This window comes from Lithobates pipiens, unplaced genomic scaffold (genome assembly GCF_037356315.1).
Source record: "Lithobates pipiens isolate NorthernLeopardFrog02 unplaced genomic scaffold, aLitPip1_a1.2 Scaffold_10, whole genome shotgun sequence".
Taxonomy (NCBI): Eukaryota; Metazoa; Chordata; class Amphibia; order Anura; family Ranidae; genus Lithobates; species Lithobates pipiens.
Genome location: NW_027507686.1, coordinates 15,269,545 through 15,286,682, shown reverse-complemented (window position 1 = coordinate 15,286,682; position 17,138 = coordinate 15,269,545). Strand labels below are relative to the sequence as shown.

At 47.4% G+C, this 17,138-nt stretch overlaps 1 protein-coding gene across 1 annotated transcript in view; it reads left to right on the top strand.

Annotated features, from left to right (window-relative positions):
* Window positions 1-17,138, top strand: part of ITFG1 (integrin alpha FG-GAP repeat containing 1) — a 349,655-nt gene that overhangs the window by 217,282 nt on the left and 115,235 nt on the right. The window contains exons 11-12 of the mRNA XM_077451682.1: window positions 3,159-3,300; window positions 10,737-10,842. Coding sequence (XP_077307808.1) covers window positions 3,159-3,300; window positions 10,737-10,842 — 248 coding nt within the window. The remainder of the gene's footprint in view (window positions 1-3,158; window positions 3,301-10,736; window positions 10,843-17,138) is intronic.

Below are 17,138 nucleotides of genomic sequence, written 5' to 3'. Positions count from 1 at the left end.
GGAGAATGTCCGGAAGGGGTCTGAAGATTTTATTCCAAAGAGCAAGCCACCATGTCTCAGGGGCCCCATTATCAGGACTTATGATGCTGTGTTTAAAGAAAAGTTCACATTTGGATTCTTTTCGGTTTGTTTTTTCTGAAAAAAAAACTCATTGTGAATTCCAGCCGGGAGGAACAACTTGGGCAGTAATCTGAAGACTTTCCTTGTTCTTTGGAATAAAACTTTTAGTACTACATAATAGGGTGTGAGGTTTCATTTACCCTTTGGTCCCTGGGTGGTTTCTGAGACTTCCTAGCAAGTTGACCTGAATTTAAGAAAAACCTAAGCAGAATCGATGCAGTCCTTCATTGGAAGACTTTATTCCACGAGCTCTTCTTACAGCCTTACTCAACCTATTTACCATGGAGGAACCCTTTAAATAGTTTTCAGGTCTCGGGGAGCCACCACTAAAAGGATGAGACCTACAGCTCACAGTATAATAGTGTAATCAGAAGGTTGAGAGGTAGAGAGTCATCAATAAAAGAATAATCAATTGAATAATCATGACATTCAATGAATAATAATAATGGTCGCAAAAAAAACCTAATGAAAATTGTAGCGGCCCCTTACATTTTTAATTAGTGCAGAAGAGACCCCTTACATTGGTGGTTGGAGTAGAAGGGACCCCTTAGCCCTTGTACACACGGTCGGAGAATCCGTCAGAATGTGTCCTTTCGGACCGTGTTGTCGGATAATCCAACTGTGTGTGGTATGCATCGGACTGATTCCGTCGGAATATCCGTCGGACCCAATTTTTCAACTTGTTGGAAATATTTCCCAACCAACTGGTCCGATCGGACATACTCCGATTATGTGTAGAGAATTTTGATCGGACCAAGTGCCACGCATGCTCAGATCAAATTCCTACATCAAAGCTATTGGCTACTAGCCTGAACGTAGTCCCATCGTAACGAAATTACGTCATCACGTTCTGAATGATCGGATTTTTCTACAACTTAGTCCGACCGTGTGTATGCAACAGTTTGGACAAGTTCCGAAGGACAAGATCCGAAGGACAAGATCCGACGGACAAGATCCGACGGACAAAATCCGACGGATTTGGTTGTCGAAATCTCCGACCGTGTGTACAGGGGCTTAGACTGATGGCTAGTGTAGACATGACCCCTTACATTGGTGGTCAGTGCAGAAGTCTTACCTTAGATTGGTGGTCAGTGTCCAAGTGATCACTTGAATTGGTAGTTAGTGTAGAAGTGACTCCTTAGATCGATGAGTGATCCCTTAGGTTGGTAGTCAGTGTAAAAGTGATCGCTTGGATTGGTGGTCAGTGTAGACGTTACTCCTTGGATTGGTAGTCAGTTTAGAAGTGACCCCTTGGATTGATATGTATGAGGTTATGAATAAACGCTAGTCACAGCTTAAAATGAGTCAACTTTTACTGTACCCGACACTGTCTGTGATGTCTTTTGCACAAAGGATCAATAAAGATGACGTGCTACAGAGAATTTTGGATTTCTTTTGATTGTGTACCTGCAGACGAGCTGTGCTCTCATTCTTCTAAACCCTGGCTATGCTGTGGATGAATGGCTAATGTGCTCACGTGGAGAGGCTTTCTCTTTAGTGTAGAAGTGACTCTTTGGATTGGTGGTCAGTGTCGAAGTGACCCCTTGGATTAGTGATCAGTGTAGAACTGACCCCTTGAATTGATGGTCAGTGTAGAAGTGATCCCTTGCATCGGTGGTCAGTGTAGAAGTGACCCTTTGGATTGGTGGTTAGTGTAGAAGTGACCCCTTGGATTGGTGTTTAGTGTAGAAGTGATCCCTTGGATTTGTGGTCAGTGTAGAAGTGACCCCTTGGATTAGGGGTCAGTGTAGAAGTGATCCCTTGCATTGGTGATCAGTGTAGAAGTGACCCCTTGGATTAGTGATCAGTGTAGAACTGACCCCTTGAATTGATGGTCAGTGTATAAGTGATCCCTTGCATCGGTGGTCAGTGTAGAAGTGACCCTTTGGATTGGTGGTTAGTGTAGAAGTGACCCCTTGGATTGGTGTTTAGTGTAGAAGTGATCCCTTGGATTTGTGGTCAGTGTAGAAGTGACCCCTTGGATTAGGGGTCAGTGTAGAAGTGATCCCTTGCATTGGTGATCAGTGTAGAAGTGATCCCTTGCATTGGTGATCAGTGTAGAAGTGATCCCTTGCATTGGTGGTCAGTGTATAAGTGACCCCTTGGATTGGTGGTCAGTGTAGAAGTGACCCCTTGGATTGGTGGTCAGTGTAGAAGTGACCCCTTGGATTGGTGGTCAGTGTAGAAGTGACCCCTTGGATTGGTGGTCAGTGTAGAAGTGACCCCTTGGATTGGTGGTCAGTGTAGAAGTGACCCCTTGGATTGGTGGTCAGTGTAGAAGTGACCCCTTGGATTGGTGGTCAGTGTAGAAGTGACCCCTTGGATTGGTGGTCAGTGTAGAAGTGACCCCTTGGATTGGTGGTCAGTGTAGAAGTGACCCCTTGGATTGGTGGTCAGTGTAGAAGTGACCCCTTGGATTGGTGGTCAGTGTAGAAGTGACACCTTGGATTGGTGGTCAGTGTAGAAGTGACCCCTTGGATTTGTGGTCAGTGTAGAAGTGACTTCTTATTTTAATGAATAACCTTATAGTTTGGTGGCCAGTGTAGACTTGACTCCTTAGATCAATGAGTGACCCCTTAGGCCATGGCATGTTGGGTAATTGGCGCAACTACATCTTCTATTTTGTACCGTAAATGGAGTAATATGTTGTGTTTGTGCACCCTAAAATTAGCTTTGGTGTATTTGTAATTTAAATTTTACATTTCATAAACTGTTACATTAATATTGTGTTATAAAAAATTGGAACTATTTATACTGTTTGGGAGGATTTAACTAATGCTAAAAATACAAAAACAGCTGTGGCAGCAAAAGGGTTGAAGTATTTTCAATGAAATTTAATAAAAGAGGGGGGGGGGGGGTCCAGGGCTAGGAATTTAAAAGACATTAAATGTGCCTTTTAATGCTCATCTGTTTCTCCTATTGGTCCTCCCGTTGATGGACCTCATATCCTCGTTGATGGACCTCATATCCTCGTTGATGAACCTCATATCCTCGTTGATGGACCTCATATCCTAATCTTTGTTTTTCTCTTTCCATAGCAACCAGCAAGCCTTCCTCCTGGAGAACGTTCCCTGCAAGAACAGCACATGCTCCCGGGTGTTCGAAGTCCACTGGGACCTCTCTGACCTAAATCAAATAAAAGACGCGATGGTGGCGACGTTTTTTGACATTTACGAAGACGTGAGATGACTTTTTGCTACTTTTAATTGCCACACGCCTTTCTTTCCTTTTAAATTCGCAATCCCGGCTTCTCTCTAATGTCAGATTGTCGGTGCCAGAGGTAGATAATGAAAGCAAATGACTTAATTAGGCAGCAACTTTGAGATGCACGGGCAGATCAAGCATGATTCATGAAACCGCTGCGTCTCTCTGACGCCGCACACAATCCAACTCGTTTTGGGGGGGGTAAAAAAAACTCTCGTTACCGAGCTCTGGGATGGGAACAGAAATAGCGCATTCCAGAGGTCACCGCGGATTTTAATGGTTGGTACAGGTTTCAAGGCCGGGAGAAGATCTGCAGCAGCAGAGCGATTTAAATGTATACTTTGATCTTTTTATATCAAAGCAAAAAGGGATCGTTTATTTTTTTTTACGACAGGCTAGTGAGACATGAAGCTCCTTTTCATGTATTCATTTATTTATTTTTACAGTATAGCGGTGTCTTTCCAGCAAGTACGCGATTATAACCTGCTAACCTTGAATTTTTTGACTGGACTCATTTTTTTTTTCCAGGCTTGTGCCTTAATATTTAGGTATTGTATCCAGTGTAGACATTGCGAGATATGTAGATTGGCCACTAGAGGCAGCGTAGGAAAGCTCCTACAATGACTCTGCCTAATTGCTTGACAACTGCTGCGATAAGATATCAGCTACATAGGGAGTGCATTATTTTTAATGAGTCAGCTGACACATAGGCTTCAAATGAACCTTCAGTCATTTTCCATCTATTAAATCTTCTGCCCTTGTTGTTTTAACCACTTCAGCCCCGGAAGGATTTACCCCCTTCCTGACCAGAGCACTTTTTGCAATTAGGCACTGCGTTGCTTTAACTCAGAATTGCGTGGTCATGCGACGTGGCTCCCAAACCAAATTGACGTCCTTTTTTTCCCCACAAATAGAGCTTTCTTTTGGTGGTATTTGATCACCCCTGCGGTTTTTATTTTTTGCGCTATAAACAAAAAAAGAGCGACAATTTTGAAAAAAAAAAGCAATATTTTTTACTTTTTGCTATAATAAATATCCCCCAAAAATATATAAAAAAAACTATTTTTTTCCTCAGTTTAGGCCGATACGTATTCTTCCACATATTTTTGGTAAAAAAAAAAAAACGCAATAAGCGTATAGTGACTGGTTTGCGCAAAAGTTATAACATCTACAAAATAGAGGATAGTTTTATGGCATTTTTATTATTAATTTTTTTTATTAGTAATGGCGGCGATCTGTGATTTTTATCGTGACTGTAACATTATGACGGACACTTTAGACACTATTTTGGGACCATTGTCATTTATACAGCGATCAGTGCTATCAAAATGCCCTGATTACTGTGTAAATGACACTGGCATGGAAGGGGTTAAACACCAGGGGGGGGGGGCGATGAAGGGGTTAAGTGTGTCCTAGGGAGTGATTCTAACTTGGGGGGCGTGGGCTACTACTTACATGACAGCGATCACTGCTCCCGATGACGGGGAGCAGCGATCTCTGTCATGTCACTAGGCAGAATGGGGAAATGCCTTGTTTACAAAGGCATCTCTCTGTTCCACCGCTCCGTGACATGATCGTGGGCACCTAGCAGACATCGAGTCCGCGGGACCCGCGACCACGGAGAACGCGGCGGGTGCGCGCGCCCACAGTGCCGCTTCTTAAAGTGGACAGACCTTTACACCCTTTATCCCACCAGTGCCATTCTGCCGACGTATATAGTCGTGCAGCGGTCGGGAAGCGGTTAACTTTGGATAGTAAAACATTTTTATTTCTGCCAGTAAATACCTTATACAGCCTACTTCCTGTTTCTTGTCTGGTCATTAACCTAGGCTTATGTCATCATGCACATCTCTCTCTCTCGCTCCCCTGAGAGGAGGGCCAATGAGAGCTGCAGAGCTGGAGGTGTGCCTCTGTGTAAATCCAGGAAGTGAACAGGCAGCATCACAGTTAAAACGGCTGCAGCCAGACTCAGTGGAGGGAGATTTCTGCAGCATATTTGGCAAGTACAGAATCACAGTATATATAAAATAATAAGCAAAGTGGTTGGAGTGAAGCTTTAGAATGGCAAAGATCTTTTCATTGCAAATTATGTGAGCAGACTGCAGTTTCTCTTTAACCACTTCAGCCCCGGAAGGATTTACCCCCTTCCTGACCAGAGCACTTTTTGCGATTCGGCACTGCGTCGCTTTAACTGACAATTGCGCTGTCGTGCGACGTGGCTCCCAAACAAAATTGACGCCCTTTTTTTCTCACAAATAGAGCTTTCTTTTGGTGGTATTTAATCACCTCTGTGTTTTTTATTTTTTGCACTATAAACGGAAAAAAAAGGCCGACAATTTTGAAAAAAAATATATCTTTTTTTTACTTTCTGTATATCCCCCAAAATATAAAAAAACAAATGTATTCATCAGTTTAGGCCGATATATTTTCTTCGACATATTTTTGGTAAAATCGCAATAGGCGTATATTGATTGGTTTACGCAAAAATTATTGGGAGGGGGGGGGGGGCTTCTTCGCAGCTACACAGAGTAGTGCAGGATCTGGTATGGGGAGTTCTGTCCTCCTTTCTGCTGCTGAGATTGGGGGGGTGGGGCTTCTTTGCAGCTGCACAGAGTAGAGCAGGTTCTGGTATGGGGAGGTCTGTCGTCCTTTCTGCTGCTGACTGCTGAGATTGGGGGGGGGGGGGGGGGCTTCTTTGCAGCTGCACAGAGTAGAGCAGGTTCTGGTATGGGGAGGTCTGTCGTCCTTTCTGCTGCTGACTGCTGAGATTGGGGGGGGGGGGGGCTTCTTTGCAGCTGCACAGAGTAGAGCAGGATCTGGTAGGGGAGTTCTGTCCTCCTTTCTGCTGCTGACTGCTGAGATTGGGGGGGTGGGGCTTCTTTGCAGCTACACAGAGTAGAGCAGGATCTGGTATGGGGAGGTCTGTCGTCCTTTCTGCTGCTGACTGCTGAGATTGGGGGGGGGGGGGGGAGGCTTCTTTGCAGCTGCACAGAGTAGAGCAGGATCTGGTAGGGGAGTTCTGTCCTCTCTGCTGCTGAATTCTGAGATGGGCGGGGGGGGGGGGGGGGTGGCTCCTTTGCAGCTGCACAGAGAAGAGCAGGATCTGTTAGGGAAGTTCTGTCCTGCTTTCTGCTGCTGTCTGCTGAGATTGGGGGGTGGGGGGGGGGGCTTCTTTGCAGATGCACAGAGAAGAGCAGGATCTGGTAGGGACGTTCTGTCCTCCTTTCTGCTGCTGACTGTTGAGACAAGGTGGGGGAACAGAGACATGGGGGGTGCCGCAGCTGTAGGGGAGGTGCAAGGACCACAAGAAATGGCCCTGGCGGGCCGGATTCAGCCCACGGCCCTCTGCTATAGAGGGGTGCTTTGTTCCTATTTCGTGTCTGAGGTTTACAACCACTTTAACAGATTTTTCAATATAAAAGGTATTAACTCTTTGAAAATGGTGGCTGTCTATTGTGACACGTGATTTAATAAATCCTTTTTTTTTTGTGTGTGTGCAAAATCAAACTCCAGACCCCTGATTATTTAATTAATTTCATTTAATTGGACAGAGGTCATGCAGTAAACATAATATGCAATTCGGGCCATAATATCCTTTTAATTAAATCCAATTCATTACCACCAACCATTATATTTCATTACGTGATAAGAGCATAATTACATACGGTACATTTTATGGCACCATTTTGCCGCTGCGGCTTTTATGTTGGGAGATTAGCTGCGGGAATATATCGACTCGGGCACAATGAAAAGAGCGGCCCCCCACCAGTTTCCAACGCGGTTAAACTGCAATGCAGCAAGGGTTAAGAGAGGTGGAGGAGGGGTTTTTAGGACTTGAGCGTTTCAATAATTAATGACATACATTTATTTGCGGTGGCTCCATCGCACCACCGCGATCCGTGTAACTTTTAATAAAATCTGATCTCAAAAAATTAACTCTGCCAGTCAGTAAAGTTCCATCACTTTGATGTTGATGTCAGAGCTGACACCAGACTAAAGATCCCAGTTTATTACCTTCTGTTTCTTATATACTTTTTTCATTTGTGAACACTTGATAAAGAGGACAACCTTGTTTTAATTCCTTCTTCACCCTAAAGCCCAATGAAACTTTTAGTTTAAATCGGCTAAATACGTTCCGGTGGCTTCAAAACAAAAGGGGTGCAAAGTATTGCAGTTCCTTTTCTTTAGAAAGCAGCCACAGCCTGAGTAGAATAGCCTGTCCCCTGCCAGCATGCTCTAGGGCAGTGATAGTCAACTTTCTTGATCTGGTCAGAAGTGTGTGGCCCTCAATGACACCAAAGGGCCTGCACATAAATGTGTTAGAGGCAGCAGACGCACAACAGGATATAGGCAGAGACTAATGGGGATGGTCAGAGACTGCAGGCAGGATAACAGGAGAAAGTCAGAGATTGTGTATATGATACAGGAGATTGTCAGATACTGCAGACATGATTCAGAAGATGGTCAAAGACTGCAGACATGGTACAAGAGGTGGTCGGAGACTGCAGACATGATTCAGAAGATGGTCAGAGACTGCAGACATGATTCAGAAGATGGTCAGAGACTGCAGACATGGTACAAGAGGTGGTCAGAGACTGCAGACATGGTACAAGAGGTGGTCAGAGACTGCAGACATGGTACAAGAGGTGGTCAGAGACTGCAGACGTGGTACAAGAGGTGGTCAGAGACTGCAGACATGGTACAAGAGGTGGTCAGAGACTGCAGACATGGTACAAGAGGTGGTCAGAGACTGCAGACATGGTACAAGAGGTGGTCAGAGACTGCAGACATGGTACAAGAAGTGGTCAGAGACTGCAGACATGGTACAAGAGGTGGTCAGAGACTGCAGACATGGTACAAGAAGTGGTCAGAGACTGCAGACATGGTACAAGAGGTGGTCAGAGACTGCAGACATGCTACAAGAGGTGGTCAGAGACTGCAGACATGCTACAAGAGGTGGTCAGAGACTGCAGACATGGTACAAGAGGTGGTCAGAGACTGCAGACATGGTACAAGAAGTGGTCAGAGACTGCAGACATGGTACAAGAGGTGGTCAGAGACTGCAGACATGGTACAAGAGGTGGTCAGAGACTGCAGACATGGTACAAGAGGTGGTCAGAGACTGCAGACATGGTACAAGAGGTGGTCAGAGACTGCAGACATGCTACAAGAGGTGGTCAGAGACTGCAGACATGCTACAAGAGGTGGTCAGAGACTGCAGACATAGTACAAGAGGTGGTCAGAGACTGCAGACATGGTACAAGAGGTGATCAGAGACTGCAGACATGGTACAAGAGGTGGTCAGAGACTGCAGACATGGTACAAGAGGTGGTCAGAGACTGCAGACATGGTACAAGAGGTGGTCAGAGACTGCAGACATGGTACAAGAAGTGGTCAGAGACTGCAGACATGGTACAAGAGGTGGTCAGAGACTGCAGACATGGTACAAGAGGTGGTCAGAGACTGCAGACATGGTACAAGAGGTGGTCAGAGACTGCAGACATAGTACAAGAGGTGGTCAGAGACTGCAGACATGGTACAAGAGGTGGTCAGAGACTGCAGACATGGTACAAGAGGTGGTCAGAGACCGTGGCCATGATACAAGAGATGGTTTGAGACCGCAGACAGGATAGCATAGATGGTTAGAGACTGCAGTCAGGATACAAGAGATGGTCAGAGAATGTGCACATGATACAGGAGAGGGTTAGAGACTATGGACTTGATACAGGAGATGGTTAGAGACTGCAGACATGATTCAGGAGAGGGTTAGAGACTGTGGACATGATACAAGAGACGGTCATAGCCTGCAGTCAGGGTACAAGAGATGGTTAGAGACTGCAGACATAATTCAGGAGAGGGCTAGAGACTGTGGACTTGATACAGGAGATGGTTAGAGACTGCAGACATGATTCAGGAGAGGGTTAGAGACTGTGGACGTGATACAGGAGATGGTCAGAGACTGCAGACATGGTACAAGAGGTGGTTAGAGACTGAGGACAGAATACAAGAGATGGCCACAAATTACGGATTGTATACAGATGATGGTCAGAGACTGCGGAGCGCAGACAGGATACAAGAGAAGGCCCGAGACTGCAGACATACTTCAGGATTCGGTGAATATGCTAGAGGAGATATTGGAGACTGTGGACATGCTTCAAGAGGCAGTCATTGACTGGAGACATATTACTTGAAGAGGAACTGCAGTCTGCTCACATCATTTGTAATAAAAACATCTTTGCCATTCTGAAGCTTCCCTCCAACCACTTTGCATATTATTTTATATATACTGTGATTCGGTACTTTACACAAGAGTGAGAGAGAGAGCTGTGCATGATGTCATAATCCTAGGCTAATGACCAGACAAGAAACGGGAAGTGGGCTGTAGAAGGTTTTATTTACTGGCAGAAAAAAAAATGTTTTACTATCCAAACCTAAAACAACAACAAGGGCAGAAGATTTAATAAAAGGAAAGATGAAAACATGACTGAAGGTCCGCTTTAAGACTGTTGCAAATCACCGTCGTAACAGAGCAGTAGGAAAACACAGATTGGTGTCTGCATGGGGCACTGAGCGCCACAGAAAAAGTGCCAAAGGTATGCATGCAGCCCCAGGGCCGCGGGTTGGGCACCAGGGCTCTAGGAAAGGAACCCTTAGGCCGCGTACACACGCGGGGACTGTTCGCCCAACTTTGTCCGTCAAACAGTTTCGGCAAACAGTCCGCTCAAAATTAGCATGGACGGACATGGCCACACACGACGAACGAACAGTTTGCTGAAACCGTGCGCGATGACGTGAACGGCGCGTACGACGGGACGAAAAATACGACGTCCTATACACTGCATTATAACTTTCGGCGTGTAAATCCTTTCTGAGCATGCGCGGAACTTAGTTTGACGAACAAGCCTACACACGAGGGGACTGTTCGCTGAAACAAAGTTTCAGCGGACAGTTTTTCGGAATTTCCGAAAAACCTTGTTCAGCGGACTGTTCGCTGAAACTGTCCGCTGAAAGCCCACACACGAGCGGACTGTCCGCCGAAACACTGTTCAGCGGACAAAGTTGGGCGAACAGTCCCCGCGTGTGTACGCGGCCTTACACTTATTGTGAAAGCAGTGGTCTCCCTGCAGCAGTCCTGTACAACAGAGCTTAGATTGAGAGAGAGAAAAAGCAGAAAACGCAGCATATCGATTGCACTCCTGTGCAGGTGGAGATGCTGATATGAGGAGAAAGCAGAGCGACGAAGAATAAGCTCATCAATCTTCTGTTTCTGCTTTTACTGTCCAGTGACAGGCTGGGGGGGGGGGGACCTGTACGTTTCGCTTAACTGCAGCTGAGTAGAATAGATCTCTTGCTGTGCCAGACAGGACTGTCTGACATTGGATTCATTGTAGACAATCTGATTTATTTTTCAGGGAATTCTGGACATCATCGTGCTCAGCGCAGGAAGTTCCGATGACAATTCCATCCACGTCTTACAGAATAACTTTGAAGCCGACGCTTACTTTGTCAAAGTCATAGGTAAGGAGGAAACGCCGGCCTTCCCTTCCTGACGGGTGTAGGTGATCATGTCAAATTCGGCTTGTCTAAAACAGCTGACATTGTGTTTCCATGCCAACCAGAAGCGCACTATTTTCAATTTTTAAAGAAGCATATGTTCTGGGAGAGGGGGGGACCTTGTTTTAGAAAGCATATGTCACCTTGTCTCATTTTATTCACAGTTTCCTTCTGCCCCAAACTGAAAACCTCCCACACATGCCGCTCCTCAAATACAGCATGGCACATATTGGGCTTCCTAGAATATCATTGTTCAGGAAGAAATAATACAATGTAACCCATAGTGACCAGATACAGGCTGACTCCGTGTACTGAGGGGTAGCCGGGACCAAACCCTGAAGGCCTGCTTCAAAGCCCAACTGAACTCTCAATTTACCGCCCATTAAACACATTTCATGGGCATCAAAACGAAAGGTGTTTGTTTTCAATCCAAAGCAGCCACAGCCTGTTTCGAAAAGCCTGTCCCTTGTCAGTATGTCGGAGAGAATGATAGTTGTGCTGTGTGTGCTGTATTACACACAAGTTTTACTCTGTCTCTCATTCCCTCTCCTCCATCTCTGATCCCTCTCCTCCATCTCTGATCCCTCTCCTCCATCTCTGATCCCTCTCCTCCAACTCTCATCCCTCTCCTCCATCTCTGATCCCTCTCCTCCATCTCTGATCCCTCTCCTCCATCTCTGATCCCTCTCCTCCATCTCTGATCCCTCTCCTCCATCTCTCATCCCTCTCATCCCTCTCCTCCATCTCTGATCCCTCTCCTCCAACTCTCATCCCTCTCCTCCATCTCTGATCCCTCTCCTCCATCTCTGATCCCTCTCCTCCATCTCTGATCCCTCTCCTCCATCTCTCATCCCTCTCCTCCATCTCTGATCCCTCTCCTCCATCTCTGATCCCTCTCCTCCATCTCTCATCCCTCTCCTCCATCTCTGATACCTCTCCTCCATCTCTGATCCCTCTCCTCCATCTCTGATCCCTCTCCTCCAACTCTGATCCCTCTCCTCCATCTCTCATCCCTCTCCTCCATCTCTGATCCCTCTCCTCCATCTCTGATCCCTCTCCTCCAACTCTGATCCCTCTCCTCCATCTCTGATCCCTCTCCTCCATCTCTCATCCCTCTCCTCCATCTCTGATACCTCTCCTCCATCTCTGATCCCTCTCCTCCAACTCTGATCCCTCTCCTCCATCTCTGATCCCTCTCCTCCATCTCTCATCCCTCTCCTCCATCTCTGATCCCTCTCCTCCATCTCTCATCCCTCTCCTCCATCTCTCATCCCTCTCCTCCATCTCTCGTCCCTCTCCTCCATCTCTCGTCCCTCTCCTCCATCTCTCATCCCTCTCCTCCAACTCTGATCCCTCTCCTCCATCTCTCATCCCTCTCCTCCATCTCTGATCCCTCTCCTCCATCTCTGATCCCTCTCCTCCATCTCTCGTCCCTCTCCTCCATCTCTGATCCCTCTCCTCCATCTCTGATCCCTCTCTTCCATCTCTGATCCCTCTCCTCCATCTCTCGTCCCTCTCCTCCATCTCTCCTCCATCTCTGATCCCTCTCCTCCATCTCTGATCCCTCTCCTTCATCTCTAGTCCCTCTCCTCCATCTCTCGTCCCTCTCCTCCATCTCTCACCCCTCTCCTCCATCTCTCATCCCTCTCCTCCATCTCTCATCCCTCTGCTCCATCTCTGATCCCTCTCCTCCATCTCTCATCCCTCTCCTCCATCTCTCATCCCTCTCCTCCATCTCTCATCCCTCTCCTCCATCTCTGATCCCTCTCCTCCATCTCTGATCCCTCTCCTCCATCTCTGATCCCTCTCTTCCATCTCTCATCCCTCTCCTCCATCTCTCATCCCTCTCCTCCATCTCTCGTCCCTCTCCTCCATCTCTCGTCCCTCTCCTCCATCTCTTGTCCCTCTCCTCCAACTCTGATCCCTCTCTTTCATCTCTCATCCCTCTCCTCCATCTCTCATCCCTCTCCTCCATCTCTCGTCCCTCTCCTCCATCTCTCATCCCTCTCCTCCATCTCTGATCCCTCTCCTCCATCTCTGATCCCTCTCCTCCATCTCTGATCCCTCTCCTCCATCTCTGATCCCTCTCCTCCATCTCTCATCCCTCTCCTCCATCTCTGATCCCTCTCCTCCATCTCTGATCCCTCTCCTCCATCTCTCGTCCCTCTCCTCCATCTCTCGTCCCTCTCCTCCATCTCTGATCCCTCTCCTCCATCTCTCGTCCCTCTCCTTCATCTCTAGTCCCTCTCCTCCATCTCTAGTCCCTCTCCTCCATCTCTCGTCCCTCTCCTCCATCTCTCATCCCTCTCCTCCATCTCTCATCCCTCTCCTCCATCTCTCATCCCTCTCCTCCATCTCTCATCCCTCTCCTCCATCTCTCATCCCTCTCCTCCATCTCTGATCCCTCTCCTCCATCTCTGATCCCTCTCCTCCATCTCTGATCCCTCTCCTCCATCTCTGATCCCTCTCTTCCATCTCTCATCCCTCTCCTCCATCTCTCGTCCCTCTCCTCCATCTCTCGTCCCTCTCCTCCATCTCTCGTCCCTCTCCTCCATCTCTCGTCCCTCTCCTCCATCTCTGATCCCTCTCCTCCATCTCTCATCCCTCTCCTCCATCTCTCATCCCTCTCCTCCATCTCTCATCCCTCTCCTCCATCTCTCGTCCCTCTCCTCCATCTCTCGTCCCTCTCCTCCATCTCTCGTCCCTCTCCTCCATCTCTCGTCCCTCTCCTCCATCTCTCATCCCTCTCCTCCATCTCTGATCCCTCTCCTCCATCTCTGATCCCTCTCCTCCATCTCTGATCCCTCTCCTCCATCTCTCATCCCTCTCCTCCATCTCTCATCCCTCTCCTCCATCTCTCATCCCTCTCCTCCATCTCTCATCCCTCTCCTCCATCTCTCATCCCTCTCCTCCATCTCTCATCCCTCTCCTCCATCTCTCATCCCTCTCCTCCATCTCTGATCCCTCTCCTCCATCTCTCATCCCTCTCCTCCATCTCTCATCCCTCTCCTCCATCTCTCATCCCTCTCCTCCATCTCTGATCCCTCTCCTCCATCTCTGATCCCTCTACTCCATCTCTCGTCCCTCTCCTCCATCTCTCGTCCCTCGCTTCCATCTCTCATCCCTTCCCTCCAGCTCTTATCCCTTCCCTCCAGCTCTTATCCCTTCCCTCCAGCTCTTATCCCTTCCCTCCAGCTCTTATCCCTTCCCTCCAGCTCTCATCTCTTCCCTCCAGCTCTCATCTCTTCCCTCCAGCTCTCATCTCTTCCCTCCAGCTCTCATCTCTTCCCTCCAGCTCTCATCTCTTCCCTCCAGCTCTCATCTCTTCCCTCCAGCTCTCATCTCTTCCCTCCAGCTCTAATTCCTTTCCTCCATCTCTCATCGCTTCCCTCCGCCTCTCATTCCTTTCCTCCTCCTCTTGTCCCTTTTCTCTGTTTCTTATTCCTTCTCTCCGTCTCTCATTTCTCTCCTCCATCTCTTATTCCTTCCCTCAATCTCTCATTCCTTCCCTCCATCTCTCATCCCTTCCCCGTCTCTCATCTCTCTCCTTCCTCGCTCATTCCTTTCCTCCGTCTCTCATTCCTTTCCTCCATCTCTCATTCCTTTCCTCCATCTCTCATTCCTTTTTGCCGTCTCTCATTGCTTTTCGATGTCTTTCATTCCTTTCTTCTGTCTGTAATTCCTTTCCTCCATCTCCCATCGCTTCCTTCCATCTCTCATCCCTTCCCTCCATCTCTCATCCCTTCCCTCCAGCTCTAATTCCTTTCCTCCATCTCTCATCGCTTCCTTCCATCTCTCATCCCTTCCCTCCATCTCTCATCCCTTCCCTCCATCTCTCATCCCTTCCCTCCATCTCTCATCCCTTCCCTCCATCTCTCATCCCTTCCCTCCAGCTCTCATCCCTTTCCTCCATCTCTCATCGCTTCCCTCCGCCTCTCATTCTTTTCCTCCAGCTCTCATTCCTTTCCTCCTCCTCTTGTCCCTTTTCTCTGTTTCTTATTCCTTCTCTCCGTCTCTCATTTCTCTCCTCTATCTCTTATTCCTTCCCTCAATCTCTTATTCCTTCCCTCCATCTCTCATCCCTTCCCCATCTCTCATCTCTCTCCTTCCTCGCTCATTCCTTTCCTCCGTCTCTCATTCCTTTCCTCCATCTCTCATTCCTTTCCTCCATCTCTCATTCCTTTCCTCCATCTCTCATTCCTTTCCTCAGTCTCTCATTCCTTTTTGCCGTCTCTCATTGCTTTTCGCCGTCTTTCATTCCTTTCTTCCGTCTGTAATTCCTTTCCTCCATCTCCCATCGCTTCCCTCCATCTCTCATCCCTTCCCTCCAGCTTTAATTCCTTTCCTCCATCTCCCATCGCTTCCCTCCATCTCTCATTCCTTTCCTCCATCTCTCATCTCTTTCTTCCATCTCTCATCCCTTCCCTTCATCTCTCATCCCTTCCCTTCATCTCTCATCCCTTCCCTTCATCTCTCATCCCTTCCCTCCATCTCTCATCTCTTCCCTCCGCCTCTCATTCTTTTCCTCCATCTCTCATTCCTTTCCTCCTCCTCTCATCCCTTTTCTCTGTTTCTTATTCCTTCTCTCCATCTCTCATTTCTCTCCTCCATCTCTTATTCCTTCCCTCCATCTCTCATCTCTCTCCTCAATCTCTTATTCCTTCCCTCAATCTCTTATTCCTTCTCTCCGTCTCTCATCTCTCTCCTCAATCTCTCATTCCTTCTCTCCATCTTTCATCCCTCTTCTCCTCTCGGCCTCCTTTTTGCTGGAAGCTTTACGTTTCCACTCAAGCACTCAGGATTAATTAAAATCTTCACAACAATAAAACTAATGCCTAACGTCTCGCTTTTAAAAAAGTCGGAGAAAAAGGAAAAATCTTATCAGCCCTGCAAAGTCTTGACTAATTTGCTGATAGATCAAAAAGTTAGTATTTTCGGCAAAACAAAGGAATTCCTTTGAAAGGTGTGGGGAGGGGGGGAGTCTTATCGGGGCATGGTGGTTTAATCAGGGGCTTTCCGCCTGGTCTGGCTGTATGTCTTGGCACAGAGACCAATGTGCTCCTAAGCAGATGTTTAGCGAGTATTAAAGGGGCCGGGGAGGCATGGGGAGATGGTAATTGGTCATCTGCTCCTGCAAAGCTCTGACTTCAGTTTCACGGACAGAAGGCTGAATTTTTCTGAGTGCGCAATCTGTCATCGGGGGGCCAGAGCTACAATCTGCTTCATTTGACCCACATCCTTTGACCCTCAGCTGCCGAGGAGCTGTAAGTCCCAGCATGACCTGGGACCTGCAGGCTACAAAAGACGCAAACCCAGTTCTCGAAGAACAATGGGTCCCCAGTGTGTGCCGGTGGACAAATTATTTATGCTCAAGTTAGTTTAGGGAGTTTTTCAGCACTGATTACTAAAACAAGCCATACACTAGGGCAGCCTTTCTCAACCTTTTCAACACAGAGGAACCCTTGAAATAGTTCTCCGGTCTCGGGGAACCCCTGCTAAAAATTTGAAATCTACAACTCCTGATACATTAGTGTGATGGTCAGTGGGAAGAATGGTCCTTACATTTGTGGTCATTGGGAAGAATTACCTCCTTATGCCGCGTACACACGACCGGACTTTTCAACATCAAAAGTCCGACGGAACAATTCCGGCAGACCATTCGATCGTGTGTGGGCTGCAGCGGACTTTTGATTTGCAAAAGTCTGACAGACTTTAGAAATGGAACATGTTTCAAATTTTTCCGCCGGACCCAGTTCCTACCGAGAAATCCGCTCGTGTGTATGCTAGTCCGACGGACAAAAACCGACACGAGGGCAGCTATTGGCTACTGGCTATGAACTTCCTTATTCTAGTCCGGTCGTACGTCATCACGTTCAAATCCGTCGGACTTTGGTGTGATTGTGTGTGGCCAAGTCCGTTCATTCGGAAAGTCCGCCAGAACTCTGCCAGAACTCCGTCGAAAGTCTGTCGGACCTAGTCCCTCGAAAAGTCCGGTCGTGTGTACGTGGCATTACAGATAGCTAAAAAGATCAATAGTGTCAGTGGGAACTTATCTGAGAGGCAGAAATGGCCCAATGCTGAAGGAACCCCTAGCAACCTCTGGAGGAACTCTAGGGTTCCACGGAACCCTGGTTGAGAATCACTGGACTAGTAGATTTCCAAACAAACTCCCATATTAACATTGGTACAAATATTCTGATCAGTACATTCGATGACTTGACAAATGTCAATCCAAATTACTTTTTAAAAAAAAATTAGCT